General features: G+C 41.4%; 1 protein-coding gene across 3 annotated transcripts in view; it reads left to right on the top strand.

Annotated features, from left to right (window-relative positions):
• The window catches only part of GALNT13 (polypeptide N-acetylgalactosaminyltransferase 13), a 434,504-nt gene that overhangs the window by 263,116 nt on the left and 146,741 nt on the right, over positions 1 to 24,647 (top strand). For all 3 annotated transcript variants that reach the window (XR_016442089.1, XM_090045703.1, XM_090045702.1), the window contains exon 8: positions 13,098 to 13,215. Coding sequence is in view for 2 of the 3 variants with exons in the window: in XM_090045703.1 (XP_089901829.1) it covers positions 13,098 to 13,215 (118 nt within the window). In the remaining variant the exon portion in view is untranslated. The remainder of the gene's footprint in view (positions 1 to 13,097; positions 13,216 to 24,647) is intronic.

Genomic DNA, 24,647 nt, shown 5'->3' with positions numbered 1-24,647 from the left:
TTTAAAACATTTCCCATTTGAAAGGGCTCCTTTGTTCACAGGGAAAGATGTGGTAGCAAGTTCTAAAACAAATGAAGAGCATGTAAAATTCTAGCCACACTTAAAATGGGTTGGCACCCATATCTATCTGATATCCAAACACATTTGGGGATCCAGAAAAAAAAAAAGGAAACATGAGCAAGAAATTTCTAGTTCTTGCTTTCCCCTTTCTATAAGAAATATTTCAACCTCACCTGGATTTTGGAGTATGTCTGCATGTATGCATACATCTTGATCTAGTCTGTTTCTAGATAATGACCATTGACTTTCAGCTTTGCTTATGTATATGTAATATAATCATCGCACCTAACTTCTTCTTTTCATTACGTTGAAAGTCAGTGGAGTGGTTTGGGTGTACTTGTGAGAGAGATTTTACACAAAGCATTTAGTATCCACTTTAAGTTAATTGCAACATGGCTACCTTTTCCTTTTATATTTAAGGTAAGACATACAGGATACAAATTGGTTTGTAATGACCATTATTGTATTTAGTAAGAAAAGATCTGCATAATTCACTCATGAGAAATCACTCAGTTCACTCATGAAGGGAACAGTTGCTGCAGAATTCAGTCATCATATGCTTTATATGTGCTGTCCATTACTTTTAATGAAAAGTCAAAAAAACCAAAAAAAGGCTGCTTTTCCAATAAAATTTATTTGGTTCTTTTTCTTTTCTAGTAGAAATAAGAGCCAGTTTATTTGGTTTGTTTGCCCAAGTGATTAAAAGAAGCTGGCTTCCTTATCATTTAATTTTGTGAAATGATTAGGGAGTTAAAGCAGCAGAAGTATCTTCTTTTGTTGGTTTCTCGAATTTATAGGGAAAGTTTAATTTATTCATTTTCTGTGGTGAAGTCTCCAAGTAATTGTCATCTTATACAGTTGTAAAGATAACTTTCATACTACAATGTATTTCTGTAAAAAGCAGATCTAATAGTTTCCTTATCATTTCTGAAGTGAGCTGAATAAAAGAAAAGAGACCTAATAAAAGCTCTAATTCTGTATAAAAAGTGTTGGGTAGTATATTGCAAACAAAGATTCAACGTGCAGTTATAGCACACTTGAAATATCCTGTCTTAATTTATATATATAAATATAAAGTCCTGTTCTCGTTCTTCACAAATTTGACCCTATCATTTTGATCCCTTATTATTTTTACTTCTTTTCCTAGGTACAATCATGTCATCTTTCTTCTTCCCCAGGGAGGTAGTCTTTCTCTCTCTTTAGATTTTTATAAATTCACATGTCACAATGGTATCTGAGCCCCTCCAACAACACTTTTCTTTTAAATAGTATCTTTAACTCTCAGCATTTTATGAAGGTGGATAATGTCTCCAATCTGGATACGTGACCTTCCCAAGCTCACAACACATCATAAAATAGCATCTGGCTCAATTTACCCATTTTTCTGAACACAAAACCTTGGATTTTGCTACCTTTCTGTGCATGACTCCTATATTTTCTCTATAACTCCTTCAGTTAGGATGTTAGGGTGGAATTACAGGTTTGTGTTAAGTACAGATAAACCAATGTGGATGATAATGGGTGCATCTACACCCAGAGCTTTTGCTTTGGAGTTTTTTGTTCCCAGGCATACCATTTGAACGTGTGCCTGGGACCTATTAACTCTGGAGCAATCAGATTTGGAGTTTGTTCATGCATAGCACATGGAGTCTGGTTGGAGCAGCTGTGGCTGGAACGGGAACCTAGAAGTAAGCCTGCAAGTCTGGGGCTGCTTCAGCTAAGCTTAATGTGCTGCAGAGGGGCTAGCTGGGGCACAGCGGTGTTTCAGTGTGGGAAAAGCCAGTAGGCCTGTGTGAAGCAGCAAATATTAAATTCAGATTCAGCTGATTTGGAGGGACAGTGATTTGATTTGGTGATTCGATTCACTGCCCCAGTTTGATTCGGCCGAATCAGATTTGGAGATTTGGCAATTTGGCCATAAACTATAATGGGGAATCACTAAAATACCTATAGTTTTGTCATTTGTTTGCAAATTTGGATTAAAACAGCAGCCCCTTCTGAGGTCATGAAGCCTGCCAGGATTCAAAGAGATAGGTGCCGGGGTTTCTGTGAAAGTGCCCCTCAAACTGTTGAAAGCAAAACTCATGTCATGTTTGTGTGTTAAGGCAGAGCAGGATGAAAACAGCAGGGATGGTAGCCCCTTTTGAGGTCCTGAAGTCTGCCAGGTTTCAAGGAGATAAGTGCAGGGGCTTCTGTGAAAGTGTACCTCAGACTGTTGAAAGCAAAACTTGTGTCACTTGTGTGTGTTGACTGGGTTTTTGGTTGTAGCTGTGTTGGTCTAAGGAACAGGCAGACAAGGCTTTTTGAGTAGATGTGATATCTTTTAGTAGACCAACTGAATGGTTTGAGAAATGTATGTTAGCAAGCTTTCGGGTTTAAAAACTCTTTGTCAGGCTGAGGAAGCATCTAGAGTTGGTGTGTGTGCTGTTCCTGGATGGAATGAATAGTAAAGAAGCTGGAGGCTAGTATGCAGGCAAGAAAGCCATTCAGTGAAAATATAAATGGAGGTGTTATGGGGTGAGAGACAGGTTGGGAGGGATGTAGCAGGTAAAAGTGGAGAGGAACCTGGGAGTCAGATGTCAGGCAGATTATAGTAGGCATCATAAATCCAATGTTTATACTGAGTCCATGAGTTTTTGTATCCAGTAGACTTATGAAGTAAAGTTTGTAGGCTTGTCTACAACATCTGTTTTGTAAATTCAAACAAGCACCAAGCCTCGGTAACCGAATCAGCAAAAGGAAACGTCCTACAGCCCAAAACACACCGAATGGATCCAGACCATGCCATGACAAGAAATGCAAAACCTGCCAACATATCTCCAGTACCCCCAAAATTACTACACCCCACAGCAGAACCATCAGCATTCCTATATCTTACAGCTGCACCTGCAGAAATGTAACGTAGCTCATCCAGTGCACCAAATGCCCTGATGGAAAATACATAGGAGAGACCAAGCAATAACTGCGCACCAGGATGAATACACACCAGACATCTATTAAAGACAAAAACACCCAGTGGGGGCACACTTCTCACAAGCAAACCACTCTCTCACCAATCTCTCAGCCCTGATTCTCAAATGGAATTTACAAAACACTTTTCACAGATGAGCCTACGACCTTCACTTCATCAACATCCTATAAACAAAAACTCATGGACTCAGTATAGACATTGGATTTGACACACTGTAACCTGCCTAACATCTGACTCCCGAGGTACCTCCCCACTTTTACCTGTTGCATCCCCGTTCCCCACTCCCTTCCAGCCTGTCTCTCACCCCCTGACACTTCAATTTACATTTTCACTGACTGGCTTTCTTGCATGCAGACCAGCCTCTGGCTTCTTTACTATTCATTCCATCCAGGAAGAGCACACACACTGACTGCAGATGCTTCCTCAGCTTGACAAAGGGGGCCGAATCTTCTCCGAATTGAATTGACTACCAAAGTTAGTCACAGCCCTACTAGCCAGCAGGCAGCCTCTGCACTGAAGTATCCTTGTGCCCCATCCACCTGGGTTAGTGTCTCCATGTACACCGGTGTGCATGAAAAAAAACCTCTGCAGCAGGTTAGTATTTGTAAATACAAGTACTACCCTACTGTGGAGTTTATTAATTTCCTGTGCTGTGATAGGGGTGCACGTGTAGATAATGAGACATTTATTGTGGAGCTAATTAGTCAGCTCCACAGTAAACGTCTCATGTAGATGTGCTTATTAGGCACATATGAAATCTAGAACCAGATTTCAGCATTCAACCAGAATTTGAACAGAAATGAATCTGACATTTTTCTAAAGTTCCTAAAAATGTGACTTGAATTTGTCTTGTGTTTATTATCTTTTCTTTCATTGATTTTATTCAGTAGTAAAAGGAACAGGAGAGTGAGAGGAAGAAAAGTCAGTGTGACTGAAACTAGGATTGATGAGTTGAAAAAGGTAATAAACTTGTCAGGGATATACATTCTCTAAGTAATAAACGTATTAGGGAAAAGTGAAACAAATCAACTACAAGGTTCCATCCTTAATATTTTTCTTATTTTTTAAATAGTCTTTGTCAAGGAGTGGCCTCTTGGGGAATGCTTGTGCATGACCACCATCACCTTGCCTGGTCTAACAGGGGTGGCTTCTAGAGAGGCGAAGAGCCCAGGCACCCTTCCAACTCTAGGTATCCTGGTCTTGTGGTTGCTCATCCTTGTGGTTCTTTGTGGCCACACTCAAAGACCTAGTATCTAGCTCTGCTCCTGAGAGAGGGACTTATTGCGGGGGGACTCACAGGAACACAACGTTCCAAGCATCACAGTAGACCATCTCCTCAGTAAAGATATTAGCTGGGCGGCCTTTGATTCTGTAAAAGGTTCTCTGCCCCCTTTGAAGGAGTTAAGCAGTCCCTCTGACCCTGATCCAGGCTGCACAGCCCTAAGCACCCCCAGCAATACTCAGCTGCTCCCTTTCCAGTTCCCCAAGGCTCCTCAACTTGTTTCAGTCTCCAGACTGTTCTGGCCATTGTTCTGCTTTCCCCAGTCTGCTCTATTGTCATGTTCATTTCCCCCTGGGTATGGTGTCATCTCACCTTTATCGATATTTCTTGATGCTAAAAGTCCATCTTATCTTGTCCTGCACTTACTCAGACCTGGCACTTAACCATCCATTCTCTGTACACAGGCTGTTGAGATAAACTGAGTCACACAATAATATAACAACCTGAACAGAGAAACATCACAATAAAACTTGTAGTCCATCACAGTCTTGCAAACTTTTTATATACTGAAGAACCTCCTGTATATCTTTGAGTAAATTCATTCCTACTTCAGTCAGTTTGCCAACATATTGGCATGCCTAAAAAAACAGAATACTATCTGTGCCCAAAGCAGTTTAAAAACATTTTGTTGTTTGATATCCACAGTATAAAATATATCAATTTTTTTGTGCTGTGCCTCTGCTGGATACTGCCATGTTTGTCCTTCACTATTGAAAATTTAAAACACTCTATAGTAATATTTATTTAGATGTTCTAGAAGCTTTAGCTTTCTTCTATTTTGGAACTTTTGTTTTCTTCCTAAATATCTTGTTCCTATATAAACTCCTGTGAAAAAATTTAAAAAGGGATTAAATGTATACAGTAAATAAAGATCATACCTCTAGGCCAGGGGCGGGCAATTATTTGGGCCCACGGGCCAAATAGGCAGTTCTGGGTAGCTGCTGGGGGCCAGTCAGCACCCCCCACACCCTCACAACAACCTGGAGCCTATGCTTCCTGCGGATCCTCCCTGATGCTGCCAACAGTGCATAGCCTCAGCCCTGACCTTGTCCCTCCCCACATCTACTCCAGATTTGCTCCAGCCAAAGTGGACCAGCTGAAATCTGCATGCACAGCCCCAACCCTGGCCCACCCTGCACCTACTCCAGACTGTTTGCCCATGCTAAGCAGCAGCAGCAGCCAGGCAAAAGCTGTTGCTTTGTGTGGGGGAAAAGTGACCCCTCCCCCTCACTGCTGCCAGGTCCTTCTTGCTGCAGCCGCCTGGAGCCCATGCCCAAGCTGCCCTGCAGCTTCTATACACCACTGTCACCACCTCCACCAGACTGCCCAGCCCGGACAGTGGTGGCATTGCAGGTCCGGCAGCAGTGAAAGGGAGGGACAATTTTCCCCCATGACGAGCAGCAGCTTCTGCCCAGCTGTTACCGCTGCTGCTGCTACTCAAAATGGGTAAGCGGTCCAAAGCAGGCATGAGGTGGGCTAGAGTCGGGCCTGTGGTCATGGGTTCTGGCTGGTTCTCTCTTCCAGGCAGAGTCTAGAGAGGGTGTGGGGTGTGCTGTGTACACAGGTCCATACTAGTACCATGGGGCTGGGGCCAGCAGTGGCAACAGCCAGAAGGAGCAAATGCTGTTTGGTCTGTCTAGAATCCAGCTAAGGAGCCACCCCAACCCCACTGAATGCCCAGGAGGTGGTGGGATGCCCCTTGGGCCAGATGGCACCTGGGTCAGGAGGAACCAAGGAACCTGCCTCAGGCAAAAGTCCACCTGCGAGCTGTATTTTGCCCACCCCTGCTCCAGGCTCCAGACCTAGCAACTAACTGAACTATGGTACTAGTAGGAATTCATATAAATAACGTATTTCTTCCAGAATATATTCATAATATATTTATTCTAAAGTAATGTCACCAGCATTCAGTATCAATCTATCAGTGTGCAGTATTTTGCCATGTTTTATTTCTGATTTAAGATGCCTATTATTGCTTGCCATGTGCTTCCATTTTTGTGATGTCAAAATAGTAATTGGAACTGCTTCTGGTTTTCTGTATGTTAGCTTCTTGCACATTCTAGTGTATTTCACACTTTGTCTCATTAAACCCTAGCTTCTGTTCTAGAGGGACCACATCTAAAAGAAGAAAGGGTGATATATATTTTTAATTTGTATTTATTTATTTATTAGGCTATTGTGAATCTGTCAGACAGATGCTAATTAATGCAAGCCATCATTTCTTGTTTTGTGGACTTGCTAGTAAGTGGGCTTAGACCATTAACCCAAATTTTATACACTCTGAACCTAAACAGCCAATGGATGTAATAAACTATTGATCATGCTGACCAGGGCTACAACTGAATTCATAACCTAGGAGCACAGGGCTTTATGTCTTATTTATAATTCTCAGGACCATAAAACTGTTCTTGTCCACTCAAGGCATTTTTTCATTGCTTGAATATGTTTCAAATATTTTATCAGAGTATAAAAATATGTAGCCCCTCATTGTCAGAAGTAGAATGCTTGGAACTGCACTTAAATAAAAGTATAGAAATTACAGGCTGGAGAAAAGTGTATTGAGCATTATACCATCTCTGTGCTATACAAATTTCAAGCTGTCTTAGGGTTTGAGGAAGCTCTCAGAAAAACTGGAGAGCAGAGGCACAGGAGGGCAGCGCTGGCTTGCATGGTGCCAATGCCAGAAGTACAGTCAGCCACCGCTGCAGTTGGTGACTAGCTGACTATATTTGTGGCTCTGCCTTCATCCTCCACCCTGCCCTGCCGCATTCAAGAAACACCTGAAGGTGCTGCCCTGGACATTCCTCTCAATTATACTGGAGAGCCGTAGGGGCTGTCTTAAGTTATGGTAACCTGTTTAAGTACATTATTGGCCAAAGTAATGCCTGGGATTTCTTCAGCACCTGCCTGTACTGTTCATTCCCAGAGCGTCCCACAGTTCAGTGCCTTATCTTGTGAGGGGCTTATTTGAAAGCAGTCCTGCAACAGCCTTCAGCAGTTCCTGTCCTATGGCAATTCCCTTGTAACAAGATAGTAGGCTTTGAGAGTCCTCAGACAAGAGACGGAAGTAAAGAGACTGAACCTGAGATGAAAATTTTGCCTAATATGTTGGCAAAAGTTGCAGAAATAAAAAATACTCAGCTCCAAAACAAAACTAGAACCCCCCCCCCAAACTACCTTAGTCTTTAGTATCTAAGATTCATCACACAAAAAATCACTAGGAGTCATATGCTAGTAACAAATTTCAACAACAAAGGAACCCTTACTTTCTCTTATGAGTATTTTAGTTGTTTTTACAATGACATCTGCAGTGTTCTTTGTTTATGTGGCACTTGAACAATTTTTATAGTAGATAATGGTTTTGGCCCTTATGTTTTATTTATTTAAAAACTTTTACTATTGATGAAAATATATTTTATGGTAGAATTGTATGGTATTTAGTAATTTCAGTTTCTAAAAATGTAAGGAAGCACTCTTTATGTTAGATATGCAACTCCATCAAAATTCAAAGGAAACTTTAGGCAGCCTTGTCTGAGAGTGCTGCTGAGGCTTAGGGGTCTGATTTTCCAAGCATCAGCTTATTGGGCCTGACAGCTTGACCTGACTAGGTCATATTAGCAGGGTACATCCTCTATCTTGCCCACCACATTTTGATCTTTAGATAAGAAGGGAGGACTTTGATGGTATTCACCTGCACCTGCAAGCATCACATTGTTCCCCAGGGCTCTGCCTCCCCTTGCACCCAATCTTATAGTCCGATCGGGTCAAGTGCCATCAGATAGTTAGATGGCTCCATCCTCACAAGTGGTCTTTTTTCTCAAAAATTGGTAGCCCACTTTAAAACAGTTCAGTGGGCTCTCACCATTATGCCCATCAGGGTTAGTCCATTAAATTCTTACTTTTCCTTGTCAGGCATCACTTTGCCCCACTGGTGACGCACCCTACACCTGTGGGAATGGACTCATAGTTTGTTGCCTTGATTCATCTAGTGAAGCATTTGTCATCTCTCGACACTCCCGCTCCAAGCCAGCAATTCCCTGGTGTTATGCCTCTGGTCCCACAATGGCAAAGCTCCTCCAAGCCTCAAGTTAGAAGAGCAAAACACTGTTCTTCCCTTTTTGCTTCTTCCAGGGCACGTTCCAGTCAGGGCTGGCTGTCCTTCAGCCATGCTCCCTGGCTTGTGCTCCCTCTTCCTCAGCCAGCATGGGGCACATCTTTATGCCGTCTTTATGCCGCGTTCAGCGGTGCACCAGCCAACCCAAATCCAGCATGAGCTGATGAAGTGCAGCAGGTGCGGTGCCAGGGATTTCCTGGATCGTGCCGCTGGCATTTCTTTGGGTAAGTTTTCGCTCTTGGAGGGAGCGTCTTCAGTTTATTCCATCCCCGGGGGGCGGAGGTGGGGGAGATGAGATTGCCCTAGGGGGATTCATGACCCTAGTAAAGTACCCTGCTATGACAGAAACTTATGCTTCAAAGCAAAAGGCTGTTGAATCAGGCAAGAATCTCTTGGTTTATCATTCAGTCTTTCCTGGAAAAAAAAGCAAATGAAAAAGAAAATGAATACTTCACATAATTTCAGTGCAAAACCACAGGGTCTAATATTGCAACTAGTGCAGACATGGAGCTGTACATATGAGAAATCAATGGGACTACTCACACACAATGTTTGCAGAATAAGACTCAGAAATTGGTTTGTGTTTGTTCATGTAATTTGGGACAGAGTTTTACTAAAAATATTTGTAAATCTTGATGAACACTTTGATGAATCAAGTCCATGTTCAGATATGGGGAAGTCCCTGTTCCCCTGAGCACTGCCAGGAGTGACCAGGAATAACGGCCACAAGCTGGCAGAGGGTAGATTTAGGCTAGATATCAGGAGGCGCTACTTCACTGTCAGGGTGGCTAGCATCTGGAACCAACTTCCAAGAGAAGTGGTGCAGGCTCCCACCCTGGGGGTCTTTAAGAGGAGGTTAGATGCACATCTTGCTGGGGTCATTTGACCCCAGTACTCTTTCCTGCCATGGCAGGGGGTTGGACTAGATGATCTACTCAGGTCCTTCCGACTTAGAAACTATGAAACTATATGCAGGGAGACCTAATAAGCAATATATGGCTTTGTTTCATTGTAGAGATTTCACATAGCTGTATTTTACAGATATTTCTCATTACCTATTAATATAAATGCCACTTCAATCTGTTATATTGAATACGTTGCTGTCTGATGCAATACAAGTATGTGGAAAAATGCGTAACAATTGCAGCAATTTTTATTTTTCCTGTGCTTGATGATAGTTACCTTTTGAAATATCATATAGCTGAATGCCTCAGTCAGGTAGAAGGCTGTAGCCACAAAATCATTACCATCTGTTCAACTTTATTACTGTTCCTCATTATAGTTCCAGGGGTCAGTGATATTGCTCATGGCAGAAATCTAGCAAGATTGAGGGCAGTAAAGCAGCTTTGAGACCTAGGAAGGTTTAGCTGTGTCCACATGACAGACAGTTAATTATCTGAGCTTATAATGCTTAGAGTATAGGAGACAAAACAGAAATGAAGTGTAGGTAAATTCATTGATCTAGTGTTACTTGGTTGCTATTCACTGATTTACTTTCTTATTAGAAATTTTGATAGTAAACCCTGGTAGAAGAAGAAAATATTATGTCACAGGGCAAACGCTTCCATTTGTTAAATATGTTACTAAGTTTTAGTTTTTAATGGCATTACTATGTTTAATGTTGTTGTAAGTTATGGATACTCTGTATGTAACACAATACATATATGCACACACATTTTTATAATGTAGTTATTTTATGCAGAATGTGTACATACATACATGCTTGTGCACATGTGGGCAGACACCCTACAGACACATTTGTACAATACATACACTTGCATAATATATATGTCATTGTAGCTATAGGAGTGGTTCTTAACCCTGTTTAGGCTCATGGCATTCCTTGTTAGACTCGAGGCACCCATGGCAAATGCCAGCTCTTTGTGTTCACTCATTTTTTGACTACAGAAAAATAATAGAGACATTCTTCCATTGCAAAGAACTTAGAAAGACCACAAGTTAGAATGTTTTTGACACTGAATTCCTATTTGAAAACTTAGGATTTATCTTGAGAATAATGTGTGGGTGTTTGCACACCTAACAGTGCTAATATTATGTGGTCCTCTGCATCACGCTTAGAAGTATCTCAAGATGCTTGAGAATCTCTAATCTACAGATTTCTGGGAAAAGTTGTAGCGGTATAGCTTTAACAATGGCCAGAGTGATGATTTACACAGCAGCCACCTTTCTTTGTCAGGAAGGCAGTAATAAATAGCTGGTTATTGTCATCTAGTACCCCCATTATTAAACAATAGTGGAGCTGAGCTGGTGCTAAGCCAATAGTGAACAGGTCCTTAGTTTGCCACACACATGCCTGTTTTACAAGTATTTGTGTTTATAAATGCATGTAAGTAAAGCGGAATGATGGGAAATTAAATATTTTCCTTATATCTTTGAATTAATTCTCTTGAGCTTTGTGAATGTTTTTTTGGTTTGTTTTCTAATGTTCTAGCAATCCAATTATTAGTGCATGCATAAAACCCACAGCAGTGCTGTGTTCATGAGGACTCATAAAAACTGAATTTTAAATTCATACTTGCAAGTGTTTTCACTTCTCATTCATTCAGGGAACAGAAGCCAATGACTTAACTGACCAATGGCAAGTAAGGAACAAAGTACAAAATTTTAACATTGAATATCAAAGTATTCATGACTTTCATAAGCAATACACAAATTAGAACAAAATTCATTAAATAAATAAGTTAATTATTGTGAAGTATTCAGTTGCAGAGTTGGGTATATTCAGTAGTGATTTGTGTGTTTGTATGTGTGTATAAACATGTGCTAGCTAATGTACTGCAGGGTAAGATCAACTTTAAGACAGCCTGCTATTCCTCTCACTGTTGCCCATCCACCTACACAACAGTGAGCTGTGTATCCACATCGATGGGTACTCTCCCATGGTGTAATGCAACCTACAGGAAGCCAAGACAGAGTAGTAATTTCCACCCTGGACTTTCTTGTTACCTAATATACTATAATGGCAGGCCATAATCCTGTTCTGATTAATTTACGAATCACTTAAAATGTGGTGGAGGGTAATTATTCTGCAGGACGAATTAAACAGCCTAAGAGGCCTACTCTGAAAACACTTGTGAATAGATAGGGCTGTGTGACATGGGCCATATTTGATTCAGATTCAGCTCGAATCGGGAACAGTGATTCGATTAGTTGATTCAGATCACTGTCCCAATTTGATTCGGCTGAATCTGAAGATTCAGTGCTAATTCAGAGAATCAGCAATTTGGCCATAGACACAGGTTTAAATGCTTTTTCTACATACCTTGAGGTACCAGGCATGGCTTGTGAATGCTGCAATGGTGGAGTGGATGGAGCGTCCCACAGGAGCATGGGGGGGGCCTCCCCACATGCTTGGTGGTGGACCCAGAAGTGGGCCGGAAGTACTTCCGGGCCCACTGCCAAGCATATGGGGAACCACCCCCACGCACCTCCCCCTTGGCTCAGCAATCAGCCACAGGGGGACCGTAGGCCCCCACACACACACCCAGGAGGCACCAGTCGCTGAGCCAGGGCACGTGGGGAGGGTCCCCTGTGTGCTCCACGGATGACCCAGAAGTGGACTGGAAGTGTTTCTAGTTCACTTCTGGGTCACCCGCTGAGCATGCTGGGGAGTCCCCTCCCTCCCCCTGCGCTCCTGTGGGATGTTCCATCTGCCTCATCATCGCAGCATTTGTGAACTGCCTGGTACCTTGAGGTATGTAGAAGAAACATTTAAAGCCGAATCGGGCGGAAATCTCTGCCGAGTTAAATCAGCAACCAAAGCTTCACACAGCTGTAGTGATTATGACTGCAGTTTGTAGATCCAGGTTTTCAGGAGCAGGCTGTGTCCTAAATCAATTCATAGAATTTCTACCCTTAGATGTGTCTCAGTCTTTAGGCTTCAAGCATTATACGTACCCCATCGCTTTATGTTTATACAATCATGTCTGTCCTTATTTTTATGCAAAAAAAGCTCATAGCTGAGTGCCTGTGAATCTCAAATTCAGTACTGTTACTGTAAGATGTGTTTATGTTATATTAAATAACTATTTGATGTTTACTGCAGTTAAAAAGTATAATAAATAGTTGTAGGAAAACAGGACAGCCTGACTCATAGGGAACTTGCACTCTGACTGGATTTGCCTGTTGTAAAGTTTTATAATCCTGTTAAGAGAGATTATGCCTGGTAATTTTATGAACAGTTAATCTCTGTAAGGGCAGAGCTAAAGGAATTCAACTCTCTTCATTATGCATTTCAGATTGGATTTAAACTACTATGCAGATGCAAAAGGCCAATATGGTATCCACTTAACCATATGATACACTTATACATCTATTTTAATACAAGTTTTACATACGGGATGTAATTCTGCAGTCCATACTAAGTCCCACCGGCTTCTGTAGGAGTTTTGCCTAAATCAGAACTGCAGTGTGGCATATAATGGGAGTGAGGGAGTAGAGCTGTAAAATTCTAAACCGCGTTATTATTTATTTTGTGTGTTTTAGTTATTGTACGTAGAGTATCTTTTTATATTCAAAATGTCTGGGGAGATGTATGCTGTAGTATCACTTATTAAATACCACAGTATCTTTCAAAAGGTATTTTTCTTTTTCTTTCTTTTCTTCTTTTTCTTTCTTTCTTTCTTTTTTTTCTGTTTGTTTTCAACTAGGACCCCTACTATGGCTGGTGGCCTATTTTCTATTGACAGAAACTACTTTGAAGAGATAGGAACTTACGATGCAGGAATGGATATCTGGGGTGGAGAGAATCTTGAAATGTCTTTTAGGGTAATTGCCATTTTACTTCATTTTCTGACAACAAACACAGTTATACTGTAATAGTTTGTGCCTTGCAGATAGGGGACATTTGTTATAGATAAAATGCAATTTATGAATTAACTTAAATTTTTAATAAAGTTAGGGATGGCTGAATGTAGTGCTTTCAGGGCTCCTTTTTCACTGCATGAGATATGTTATCACTGTTTTGGGAGTTTTTCAGGCAATATTTTTGAGGTATTACATTGGTTTTTCTATACACACACACACACACACACACTTTTATAGAAACAGTAGGAATGTCAGCTGACATAAATGAGGTGTCAAAGAATGCAGCATTGAAAACCCAATGGAAGCTTCCAAATGTGTATGCCGTCATGAATATGAAAGTTATAACTGCAATTTTGATTCTGTTTTACATATGAAAGGCAAGGTCTCAAAGGAATTTAATATCCTGAAGCAAAGTGGCTTAATTTCTGTCTGTAACAGGTTTTTCTTCACAACAATAACAACATCTCTTTGAATGAAATGCATTTATTTAGTAAATGACCTTTTGAAATATGAGAAAATTGGAAAATTAAACCTTTGATAAATAAATGATTAGGGAAGATGTGAAAAATGACTTTTAATATCAACTGATACATTTTAATCTTTACAAAGCAAAGGAATGTGCAAAATAAAATTCAGTATATCCCTTTACTACCCATAAAACATTAACATTGTGTCAAGCAAACGCTATTACTATTTCCATAAGAAATAAGTTTACACTTTTTGGTAACATTTTAATACCATGATCTCTGAAGCTCACATTTTTGACCAGATGTTTTTCCTGAGCTTGTTTTGCCATGGGTGTTTTCACTTTAAAGTGTCAATAACAACTGTACAGGGATGTGGGTGGGTGTGTGTGTGAAGTTCACTTCCATTGAGTGTTAAAGTAAATGAACATTCATGATCATTAACAAGCTGTTTTAACTCCAAATTATAGGCACCTTAGGCACTTCAAAACCAAAATTGGTGGGTTCCTATACACAAGTGTGCAGGCTGCTGTGACATGCTGGAATTCTAGCACCTTGGATCAGACTCGATTGAGTCTGCTGGAGCATGGCAATTGCTGAACTCCAGCTGCTTCTTGCATTGAATGAGCTTTAATTCAAGTGCCCCACTGGTATTTTTAAGTGCAAGGATGCTGATACACGAGATGCTGCCACACTTTAATTAGAGTGGTCCCCCTTTAGAAGTATGACACAACTGAAACTGAGAATTAATTAAAAGGATATAATTATAACAAAGCATTCATAAATTCTACTCAACTTCAATAGGGCCAGGATTTGACTCTTTGGCTAAGTGCAGATATTTGGGAAGGTTTGGTGGAGGCTAGATTGGATTAAAAATGGCCACCTGATCTAACTTAGTTCTCCCCCTGCAGACCTTATACTTAGACCTGGTCTCAGTGTTCAGAAATCAATCTAAAGCCACAACAGTACAGAAGTTCTCTGTATACAGATGACTCTAAAAATGGTGGAACCTGATCTAAGATAGACCTGGATTGATGTACACTCAAACCTAATTGATCTAGGTTAGACCAGTGCATGGAACTTCCGTACATTTATCTGTGCAGCCCCAGGATGAGAAAACCCAGACACTAACCCCAGTTTCAGGGCTACACTTTTCATACCTGCCCCTCTGGCACTGGGCTATTTTTATCCTTCTGCCCCATAACCTCCCCCTCCCCAGTGGGCCAGTAAGGCTCCCTCCCTTTTCCCCATCCTGTCCACGAGGGGCCAGCAGAGGAGATTATGCTTAGGGGCAACCAACATGGGTTCATTAGAGGCAAGCCCTGTCAGACCAAACTGGTAGCCTTCTATGACCAGGTCACAAAATCCTTAGACGCAGGTGTAGCAGTGGACGTAGTCTTTCTGGACTTTAGGAAGGACTTCAACACTGTCTCTCACACCATTCTCATTAAAAAACTAGGGGACTGTGGTGTCAACACCTACACAGTCAAATGGGTCGCCAGCTGGCTGGAGGGCCGCACCCAGAGAGTGGTGGTGGATGGGGCATTTTCGACCTGGAGGGATGTGGGCAGTGGGGTTCCGCAGGGCTCGGTCCTCGGGCCCACACTGCTCAACATCTTCATCAGCGACTTGGATGAGGGGGTAAAAAGCACCCTGTTCAAATTCGCAGATGACACTAAGATGTGGGGAGAAGTGGGCACAGTAGAAGGGAGGAATAGGCTGCAATTGGACCTAGACAGGTTACAGGGGTGGGCGGATGAGAACAGGGTGGGTTTCAACACTGACAAGTGCAAGGTACTGCACCTGGGGAGGAAGAACCAGCAGCATACCTACAGGCTGGGGAACTCCCTTCTCATCAGTGCAGAGGCAGAAAAGGATCTTGGAGTCATTATTGATGCCAAAATGAACATGGGCTGACAGTGTGGGGACACGGTCAGGAAGGCCAACCTTACCTTGTCATGCATCCACAGATGCATCTCAAGCAGGTCCAAGGAGGTGATTCTCCCCCTCTATGCAACACTGGTCAGGCTGCAGTTGGAGTACTGTGTCCAGTTCTGGGTGCCGCACTTCAAGAGGGATGTGGACAACATGGAGAGGGTCCAGAGGAGGGCCACCCACATGATGAGGGGGCAGCAGGGCAGGCCCTACGAGGAGAGGCGACGGGACCTGAACCTATTCAGCCTCCACAAGAGAAGGCTGAGGGGGGATCTAGTGGCCGTTTACAAACTAGTCAGAGGGGACCAGCAGGCATTGGGGGAGTCCCTGTTCCCCTGAGTGCTACCAGGAGTGACTAGAAATAACAGTCACAAGCTGGCAGAGGGTAGATTCAGACTAGACATCAGGAGGTGCTACTTCACTGTCAGGGCAGCTAGGATCTGAAACCAACTTCCAAGAGAAGTGGTGCTGGCTCCTACTCTGGGGGTCTTTAAGAGGAGGCTGGATGAAAACTTTGCCGGGGTCGTTTGACCCCAGTACTCTTTCCTGCCATGGCAAGGGGTTAAACGTAATGATGTGCTCAGGTCCCTTCCGGCCCTACCAACTATGAAACTGTGAGGCTGCTCTGGGTACCAGATTTATCAGCATTTGCAGCTGCTAGGACCCAAATAAGTAAGTATCTGTGGGGGAGGGGTGGGAGGGATCAGAGTGTAGGTTCACTGTGGGGATCAGCGGGTTAAAAATAGCCCTTGATCCCCCCCCCAAACCTTTCCAAACTCCACCAACCCCCTGCAGACCCCACCTGCCCATACCAATCACTCCCACAGAACCTGCTTGCTCTCCCCAGTCCTTTCTGCAGATCCTGCTTTCCCCCTGACTCTTTTATAGATGCTGCCTGACCCCCAACCCCAGTTGCTCCCATGGATGCCATCTACTTCCCGCCCCCCCATCCCTCCAGCGCACCCTCGTTAATCCCGTTAATCCCCAGCATCCCAATTTACCTTAGATTGGGTGGCCATTTTTAACATGATCTAACCTCCCTTTAACCTCCGTGAATGTCTTCACTTAATGAGTGTACAGTATTTAAGTATGCAGTGTCACTGGATCAGAAAGTATTTCCTTTCTTGAAGAGCACAGTATTTGTTCATGTTATTTTTTCCCCTTTGAGTATTTTCTTTGCAGTCAAATCCTGAGGCCCTTTTTCAGTTTGTATATGCCTCCTATTTAGGGAAGTCAATAAGAATGTATCTAAGTAAGGATTAAAGTGAAGACCTCAATAAGTGATCCTCATTGTGTAAGCTTTGTAGGGATATTTTGAGATACTGAATTTCAAGTTCAGGTTAAAAATGTAACACCAAAATACATGAAAAAGCTTTAATAAAGCTTTAATAAAGAATTTTTTAATAAAAATGTTAATGATAAAAGTTGTGCTTATGGGAAACACAAGAGGAAATCTCTTCCATTTTGTCTTTGTAATATCATTACAGCTGCGAAAATTAACTTATGGTAGATTCAGAGCATCACATTCAAAATGTTATTTCATATTTTGCTTTAGAAAAATTTCACACTTAAGCTTCAAGAAATAACTGTAGTTTGAAAAACCAGCCTCAGACTAATAAGAGGGCACAGAGTCACAGTAAAGTGATATATTTTTAATGCATTGAAATTACTATGGGACTAGAAATTCTGTTTCTTAATAGTTGCATGCTATGTATGTTTTGACTAAAAAACAACCAAGGAAGTAAAAGACATCAAGTAAGACCTGATAATCAAGTGTCTGTATTCAAAATCTAAAAACTAGAGATGAACCAAAATTTCTAATTTACCTTTTATTTCCATGAAAAATAAGGACAGTCCCACTTACTAAAAGTTTTTTCTTTCTTTTTCTTTTTCCTGCCTCCCTCCCACTTCCTAGTTTTTGACCATTTTTATATTGTTGAGGCCGTCAGCAAGGTACATGTACCACTAACCAAAGCCTCATCTTGTTTGTGATTTTTATTTTGTGCAATTTTTTATGTTGTTGAAGATTCCCAGTTGGTAGCTATGGCAATTTGGGTATTTTGTCACAGAAAGGACACAGGCTATTTAATGGTACGTCCTTTCAGTAGCATGCGTTATACCTGTTTGGTAGGAATCGTTTTTCGTGGTGACACCATATTTCACTATCTACCTGTAGAACATCTGACTTGTTTGCTAAACAACTAGTTAGAATGCTAAATGGGGGATGAAGTTTGGTTATTTTGTTAAAAGATTCATAAAGTAAAAGCTTTCTCTGGTATCCATGTGTTGGAATTTCCTGCCATCTTAAACAGAGGGTGGACTTTCACTAGAGACTGCCACAAGAGTGTAAGACCCTCAAGGAAGCTTTCGGAATTCTGTTTAGGTTTCCCTCTTGCAAGCTTTTCATTATGGTTTCCTTTATGTTACTATTTGAGAAATCCACATTGATCATTATAGTCTATAATTTGTGTATTGCAGGATCTGCCAGTGCTTGTCACTGAGACTGTTTTGAACTGTAAAGACTTTAGCCTTTATTCAAAACATTATGCTTGAGTACTGTTAATGTTGAGACACCTGCTATCAGAAACCAAGACATTAAAATCGGTGATTATCTCCCACTTTAAATTGTAAAAAAGACATAAACCTAGCTAAAGATAGTGTGATAGTTTTAAATTTGAGTGGCCCAGCTTTTTCCTTTTAGTGCCATTCACTTCTACTTATTAAGGATATGAGTGAGATGAAAGCATTCAGGGCTTGAGCATAGAGGGTCAAAATCCAAGACTGTTTCTCTATGCCCATGCAGAGCAATGGACACAGGGCAAAGCCAGTGAGTAGCTAGGACAGGCACTGCCAAAGTCTGGCCCACGGGCCAGGTCAAATTCATGGTGGACTCCATTTCCCAGCAGCCCCAGCCCATTTCCAGAGAGCTGTTCTGGGGCTGGGACTGGGATCTTGCAGCAGTGACAGCATGGTCCAGAACCAGGGCAGAACTGCACTTCGCTGCCCACACAGCCTGGGCAGGGGTGTGCAGACAGCAGATCATGGCTCTGCCACAGGTTTGGACCATGTTGTCACCACTGTAAGATCTCAACCCCAGAGCAGCTCCCAGCCCACCCATGTATCCTGCCAGTGCTGCCGGGGCTGGTCTCCCTGGAAATCCTGTCCCGTGCTGTCATAGCCCTGCTGCTGCTGGGGACTGCATGGAAACTGACCTCAACAAGGCAGGCAGGGATTGCTGGGAAATGGAGTCCAGCTGCTGGCCGGATCCACCATTTTGCCCACCCTGAGGTAGTCCATTTGCACAAGCATTCTGACTGATGGTAAGCAAGCATGGGTGCAGCTCAGTTTACTTTTTCAGCATAGGAGGCTGGTTTTGATCCTCTGTGTCATAGCTGACTTCCAGAATAGCTCCTGTGATTGCACCACTGCATGCTGTCCTTTTAAAGTGGCTGTCTGTGCTCATGTCTTTCTGAGTTTAGTGTGTTACAAACAAGCGTTTCTTGAAGATGGTATTGGGCTGGATTCCTACATCAGCCATCCAAATCGTGTCCCTGTAAAAACACCAGTATTTTATATATAACTTTCAGTCTTTCATATACTTTCTCTTCTTCACATTGCCTTCCCTTTTATCTTGTCATTACAAGTGTTGGTTTTTATAAACATGCCTACAGTGCTAACTGTTCTGTTTATCAGGAAATCATTTCTTTCCTTTTTTCTCTCTGTATTAAATGTTTTGAAAAGAACAATCATTTAATAGTTACAAAGAGGCAGTATACTGTGCTAACAAACTAATAGGAAGGTTTTGAAGTGCTAAGTTCTTGAACTGGTAAGGAGCTGTGACCTTTCAATGCTTCTGATTTAGTGCTCAGGTCCTCAAAGAATTGGGTCCCAAATCTAGTCAAATGGACCTTTTTTTAAGAATTTGTCTTCACAAAGATGCAGAAGAAAAGGAAATACTGAAGAAAGGAAAAGTTACAGCTGTGAAAGTTTGTAGATGCACATTAGACATCTCATGGCTGGGATTGTTTAGACATTACTTTTCTGTCTTGAGCAGGGAATTGGGCTAGATGACCTCTTGAAATCCCTTTCAGCCCTGTTTCTTATAATACTAAAAGATCATTAAAAAGCAGTCATTACTTGTGCTGATATTAAATAGTGAAAACTCAATTTTGTAAACACAGTAATACACTCCATAGTATATATATGTGAATGGTAATGATGATGCTTCATGGAGGGACTTGCGTTTAGGGAGAGTTTATTCCTTATGTTGTACTTGAAGCATCATTATTAAAACAGTAAATGGCTATATCCTTCCTATTAAAGCAAACACTATTTTTGTTATTTCTAGCAGACGGTGTCAAAAGTTCTTTAGCAAAACAGCTATATTCATATTTCTTTGGCCCCCCTACATATTACACTTCAGCTGTGATTAACCAAGTAATCACCCTTAAATTGTGACCCAGCTAGGCATTAATAATAATACTAATTAGTAGTGTGATAAAACAAGCAAGAAGCTAGGCTGTTATTCCACAAAAAATGTATAATGACTTTGTAGCTTGTTGTAATCATGACGTTAATTGAATGTGTGCCCAAGCGCTCACCCAGTGGCTGGGAAGCCCATCAACAGAGAGGGTCCTAGCCACAGGGTTGCACCACCCACTGCCTGCCCTGCAGCCGAGGAGGCTCACAGTGGTGACAGCTTTGTCAGCTGCGGGCCTTGCAGCAGGGAGAATGCACCCCCCATCCCTCCTGCAAGAGTCTCCTCTGCTGTAGGGCTCACAGCAGAGGCAGTATCCTCAGCTGTGGGGCTTGCAGCAGGGGCAAAGGGAAGAATAGGTTCTGGTGTACCCTCAGGCTGGACACAGCACTTCTAGCCTCAGAGGCACACCAGAGCCCTTGGCTTTGATGTGCCCTTGAGGCTGGCCCTTGAGGCTGGCCATGGCACTTTGGGGATTGGGGCTTCCAGCCTCAGGGATGCATGCATCTCAGCCCTTGACTCTGCTACACTTCTGAGGTCAAGAGTCCTGAGCAGCTGACTGACTTGCTATTTGCTAGTGCAGAAGGAGCCTGAGATCCTTATTATTTGAGATCCCAGGATTCTGATCCGCAGTCCCAACAGTTGTGCCTCCTGCCATGCGCATGTATCAGGGCAGAAGGCATAATTATTGGGATCACCAGTCAGATCCATCAAACCTTTAATTAAACATCCGTCAGGGGCCTAAGAGAGCAAGGTTCCTTTGCTCAGTCCATGGAGTACTATACAGTATGGCTTCTTCACCTTAGCTTCTCTTATTTTGCACAACCTTACCTTCACTGCTGTCTATACTGCAGATTAATCTTAGTGAAAATGTATTTGTAGTGAGCCAAAGGACACTGACTTAACTCATATGAAATTAACTTATTTTAATAATGACGATTATAATGCCTTTTCAGATAATTTCTAGACATTTCAAGGGAACAGTTGACCCTTGAGGGTCCTTGCAATCAGGTGATTCTGTGATTGAGGCATCTGTTTCTTATGCTGATTTCTCTGTGATGAAAAACACTTGTCACCTTGCACTGCAGTTTCAGCATCTGCATGTAAAATGTGATTGGTGACTGATCTAATTGCATCATCAATATTTTCTCTGTAAATGTTGTGCTTTACAGAAAAAAACCAAAAGTTTTTCTTTTCTAAAACCATGCAAAACAGATTACTAATGTCTGTAAAATATTTATTTTCACTATCCGTTTTGCTTCCAATTTTAGTCTACAACTCCAAATGTTATTGTGAATATCAGTAAGAATTTTTTCTTTTTTCTATAAGATAAATGTATTTTTCACAATGAAAGAAATTAAGCATGTACTGAAGTTGTGACTTCAAAATGAGATTCTTATGAACAAACCAATACATTTTTATAATAATCTCTGTGTTCAGTCACATTTTTGCATTCTAAAATGTTGGAAAATAAAAGAGTTAATTCTTAAAAGAGCCATCTCAACAGATGGGTATTTGGCAAAAGGGAACTGAAGGTTCCTACCTTACCCTGGTGTGATCTATCAGGCATCAAATATGCACTGCATTTTTATTAAACAGCCAAGTTTAAGTATCCATGGTAACTGCTAGAGATTTCTATAGCAGGCTACATTATGATTATACTTCCATACCTGGTGGTTCTGTCTTCAGTATACTAGTGAACACAGAGGCTAATATCAGTACCATTGTTTTAAGCAGCCAAAATAATGGCTAAAAAAGGAATCAAGTTATGTGATATGCTTTAAATAGGTTAGAGTAAAAGGACAAGTTTGTGTATGTTACACTTCATGGTATTGATAGTTAGCCATAAATAAGCCAACCACCAAGGGAAAAATGCTTTAAAAAGTATCAGCAAGGTTGGGGGACGAGGGAAGGGTAGGGGAGAGGTGAAATGATTGGTTCATTGATTGGGGTTTTTTTTAATTAAATATATTCAGACACAAGACTTCTCTACTACTCTTTTATGCCTGACTGACTGAAGGGCTAAGCCAACGATTGGGCAAAAGAGAACTTAGATTTATTCAGTGTGTTACCAGCGGGGGGGGGCTCATGTCCCTCCAGGGGTACTTTGTCCCCCGGCCGCACTTCTGAATGTCAGTCTTTCCTAGGTGTCTAACTCAGGATTGTAGGTAGGCACCTCAGTTCAGGAGAGAGATGGATTTTAGACCGACCCTTCTTTTTGGTATTTCTTATTGGTTGGTTTAGGTATCACCCCCACTTAGTGTTCTGGGTGTTGTGAATTAGTCACCTTAGTCTCCACATGCAACTATATAGGATCTTATATTGGTTCAATTATTGTATATAGTTGGTAGCAATGTTAGACTTATTCTTGTGCAATCCCTGGACCAGCTCTACAAAACTGCTACTTGGCAGGTAACAATAGGAAGCTCAAAAATATATTCTATAATATTAGGGTCCCATTCGCAAAGGCACAAAACACTCTTCTTCACAAGAAAATATATGTTTTTTATTTTGGCTTATTGAAGGACTTGTGAAATTAAGAACAGGTTTTCAGAAATATATTGTATTGAAGGATGTTATCCTAAAAGGGAAATACAAACACATTGAACTGATAACACAGCCAGGACATACCATATCTTCTCATATAAAACATGCATGTTTTATCCCGAAACCAGCTGGGGGAAATTTGGGTGTACATGATATACAAGAAATACAGATCCTGAGAGGTCCAGAGGTTTGGCAGTGGGGATCGGTGGCAGCATTAATTGCTGTAGCTCCCAGAGCATTCCCACATCCGGAATGCTGGTTTGGGCGAGCATGCCTAATCCAATCCTATATGCAGACCTATCCCCAGTGTATCAGATCTGTCTGGCAGCCAGGGTCAGGCTGCAGGTGGACCTGGCGCATGGCCCCAGACCAAGAGCTCATGTTCTCATGAACTTTAAGGTAAAATTTTTCTTCCCTCTTGAGGCCTGCCAAAAACACAGTGTATGTTTATATTCTGAGCTTGCAAATATGATCTATCAACTGTGTTGATGCCTAATGTAGGCACAATGGAAATATATCGTACATTATTATTGTGTTCTTTCAAGAGGTCTTATCCAGTTGGGTTATTTCAGTTTTCACACACATTCAATTTTTTGTATCACCACATATTCTTTGGTATACGTTCACTTGAATTTCCACCTGAAGTGGTTAGTTGCTGTTAAATTTTGAAATGCAAGATGTTAAATAAAAGACTTTTTGTTGTCGTCATTGCTGATCCCAGCAGAATACATTACTTAGCATACTAATGAAATTATACAAAAGGGCTTAGCCTTAATTAAACAAACTCTGCATCAAGTTACTATGGCGACAACATTCCTGCTCATAGAATTTATACTTAAATATTATGTCTGTTCAAGGAGTCATAGTTTAAAAACTGTAACAACATTCATGTTTTACATACCAAGGTGTTTTTATTTATTTATTTTATTAGTGCAAGGTACTATAAATTTACTCTTTAATCTGTGTTGTCTAGCCAGAAGGAAACCTGAAGCTCTGATTGGGGCGTGGAGCGGGGGGGACACAAGAAGGAGGAAAAACACGGATGGTCATTGCAGGGAAGGAAATGGAGTGCTACTACTGCAGTAAAAAAGGAGATAAGGGTCAACAGAGAAACTGGTACATACATAATATGGTAATGTGGAAAAGGGAGTTCTGAAGGGTGTATATAAAGGCAATATAAAATGCATGGAAAAATGTGAAATATGTGATTGTAGTAACCACACTAAAGACTTGGGCTCTGGTAATTGACAGGTAAAAGAAAAATTAGGAATTTTGTATTGGAAGTGTGGCAGTACTAAATGTCTTAATTTCTGAAATTAGGTAACTAAATTATGCTGTGTCAGTAAAGGTTGCAAATGAGTTTCTGTTGTAAGCTTAGGCAGAGGGTAGGGCAGGATGGCACCTTAGAGACTAACTTGTTCAGAGAGGTATGATTCCTTTCTACTCCTCCCTGCATCTCGGCAATCTACCAAGGTGTATAACAGCTTCAAAACTGGCAAGTGAGGTCAAGAGCTGAAGTAATTTTTTCTACCAAAATCAGCTGAATGGTGAAGGAAAGGAAGGATTCATGAATTTTCACCAGAGAAAAAGAGGAATTTAATAGAATTCAGAAATCCTTCTGACACAATGGTGTTGCACCGTCTTTACACTGAATGACTTTGGCTCATGCCATATCATTGCCTTAATATTGACTTTAAATTATTCACTTCTGAGATTACAAGAATCATAGAAAAATAGGGCTGGAAGCAAATCAGGGGGTCTTCTACTTCAGCTTCCTCCTCATAGCAGGGTCATTCCTGTTCAAACAATCCCAGCAAAATGTTCATCTAACCTGCACTCAAACACTTCACCATCTTTTTTGTAGCAATCCTGTTCATTTTGAAAGTAGTTATCTAGTCTGCTCTCAGTCTTCCCTTGTACAGACTAAATAATTCCAGTTTCTCAAGCTTTCCCTTCCATGTCATGTTTTC

Source organism: Crocodylus siamensis, chromosome 4 (genome assembly GCF_052110815.1).
Source record: "Crocodylus siamensis isolate JL-2025a chromosome 4, ASM5211081v1, whole genome shotgun sequence".
NCBI classification, from domain to species: domain Eukaryota; kingdom Metazoa; phylum Chordata; order Crocodylia; family Crocodylidae; genus Crocodylus; species Crocodylus siamensis.
The sequence above is the reverse complement of the archived record's forward strand: the minus strand, read 5'-3'. Positions and strand labels throughout refer to the sequence as shown.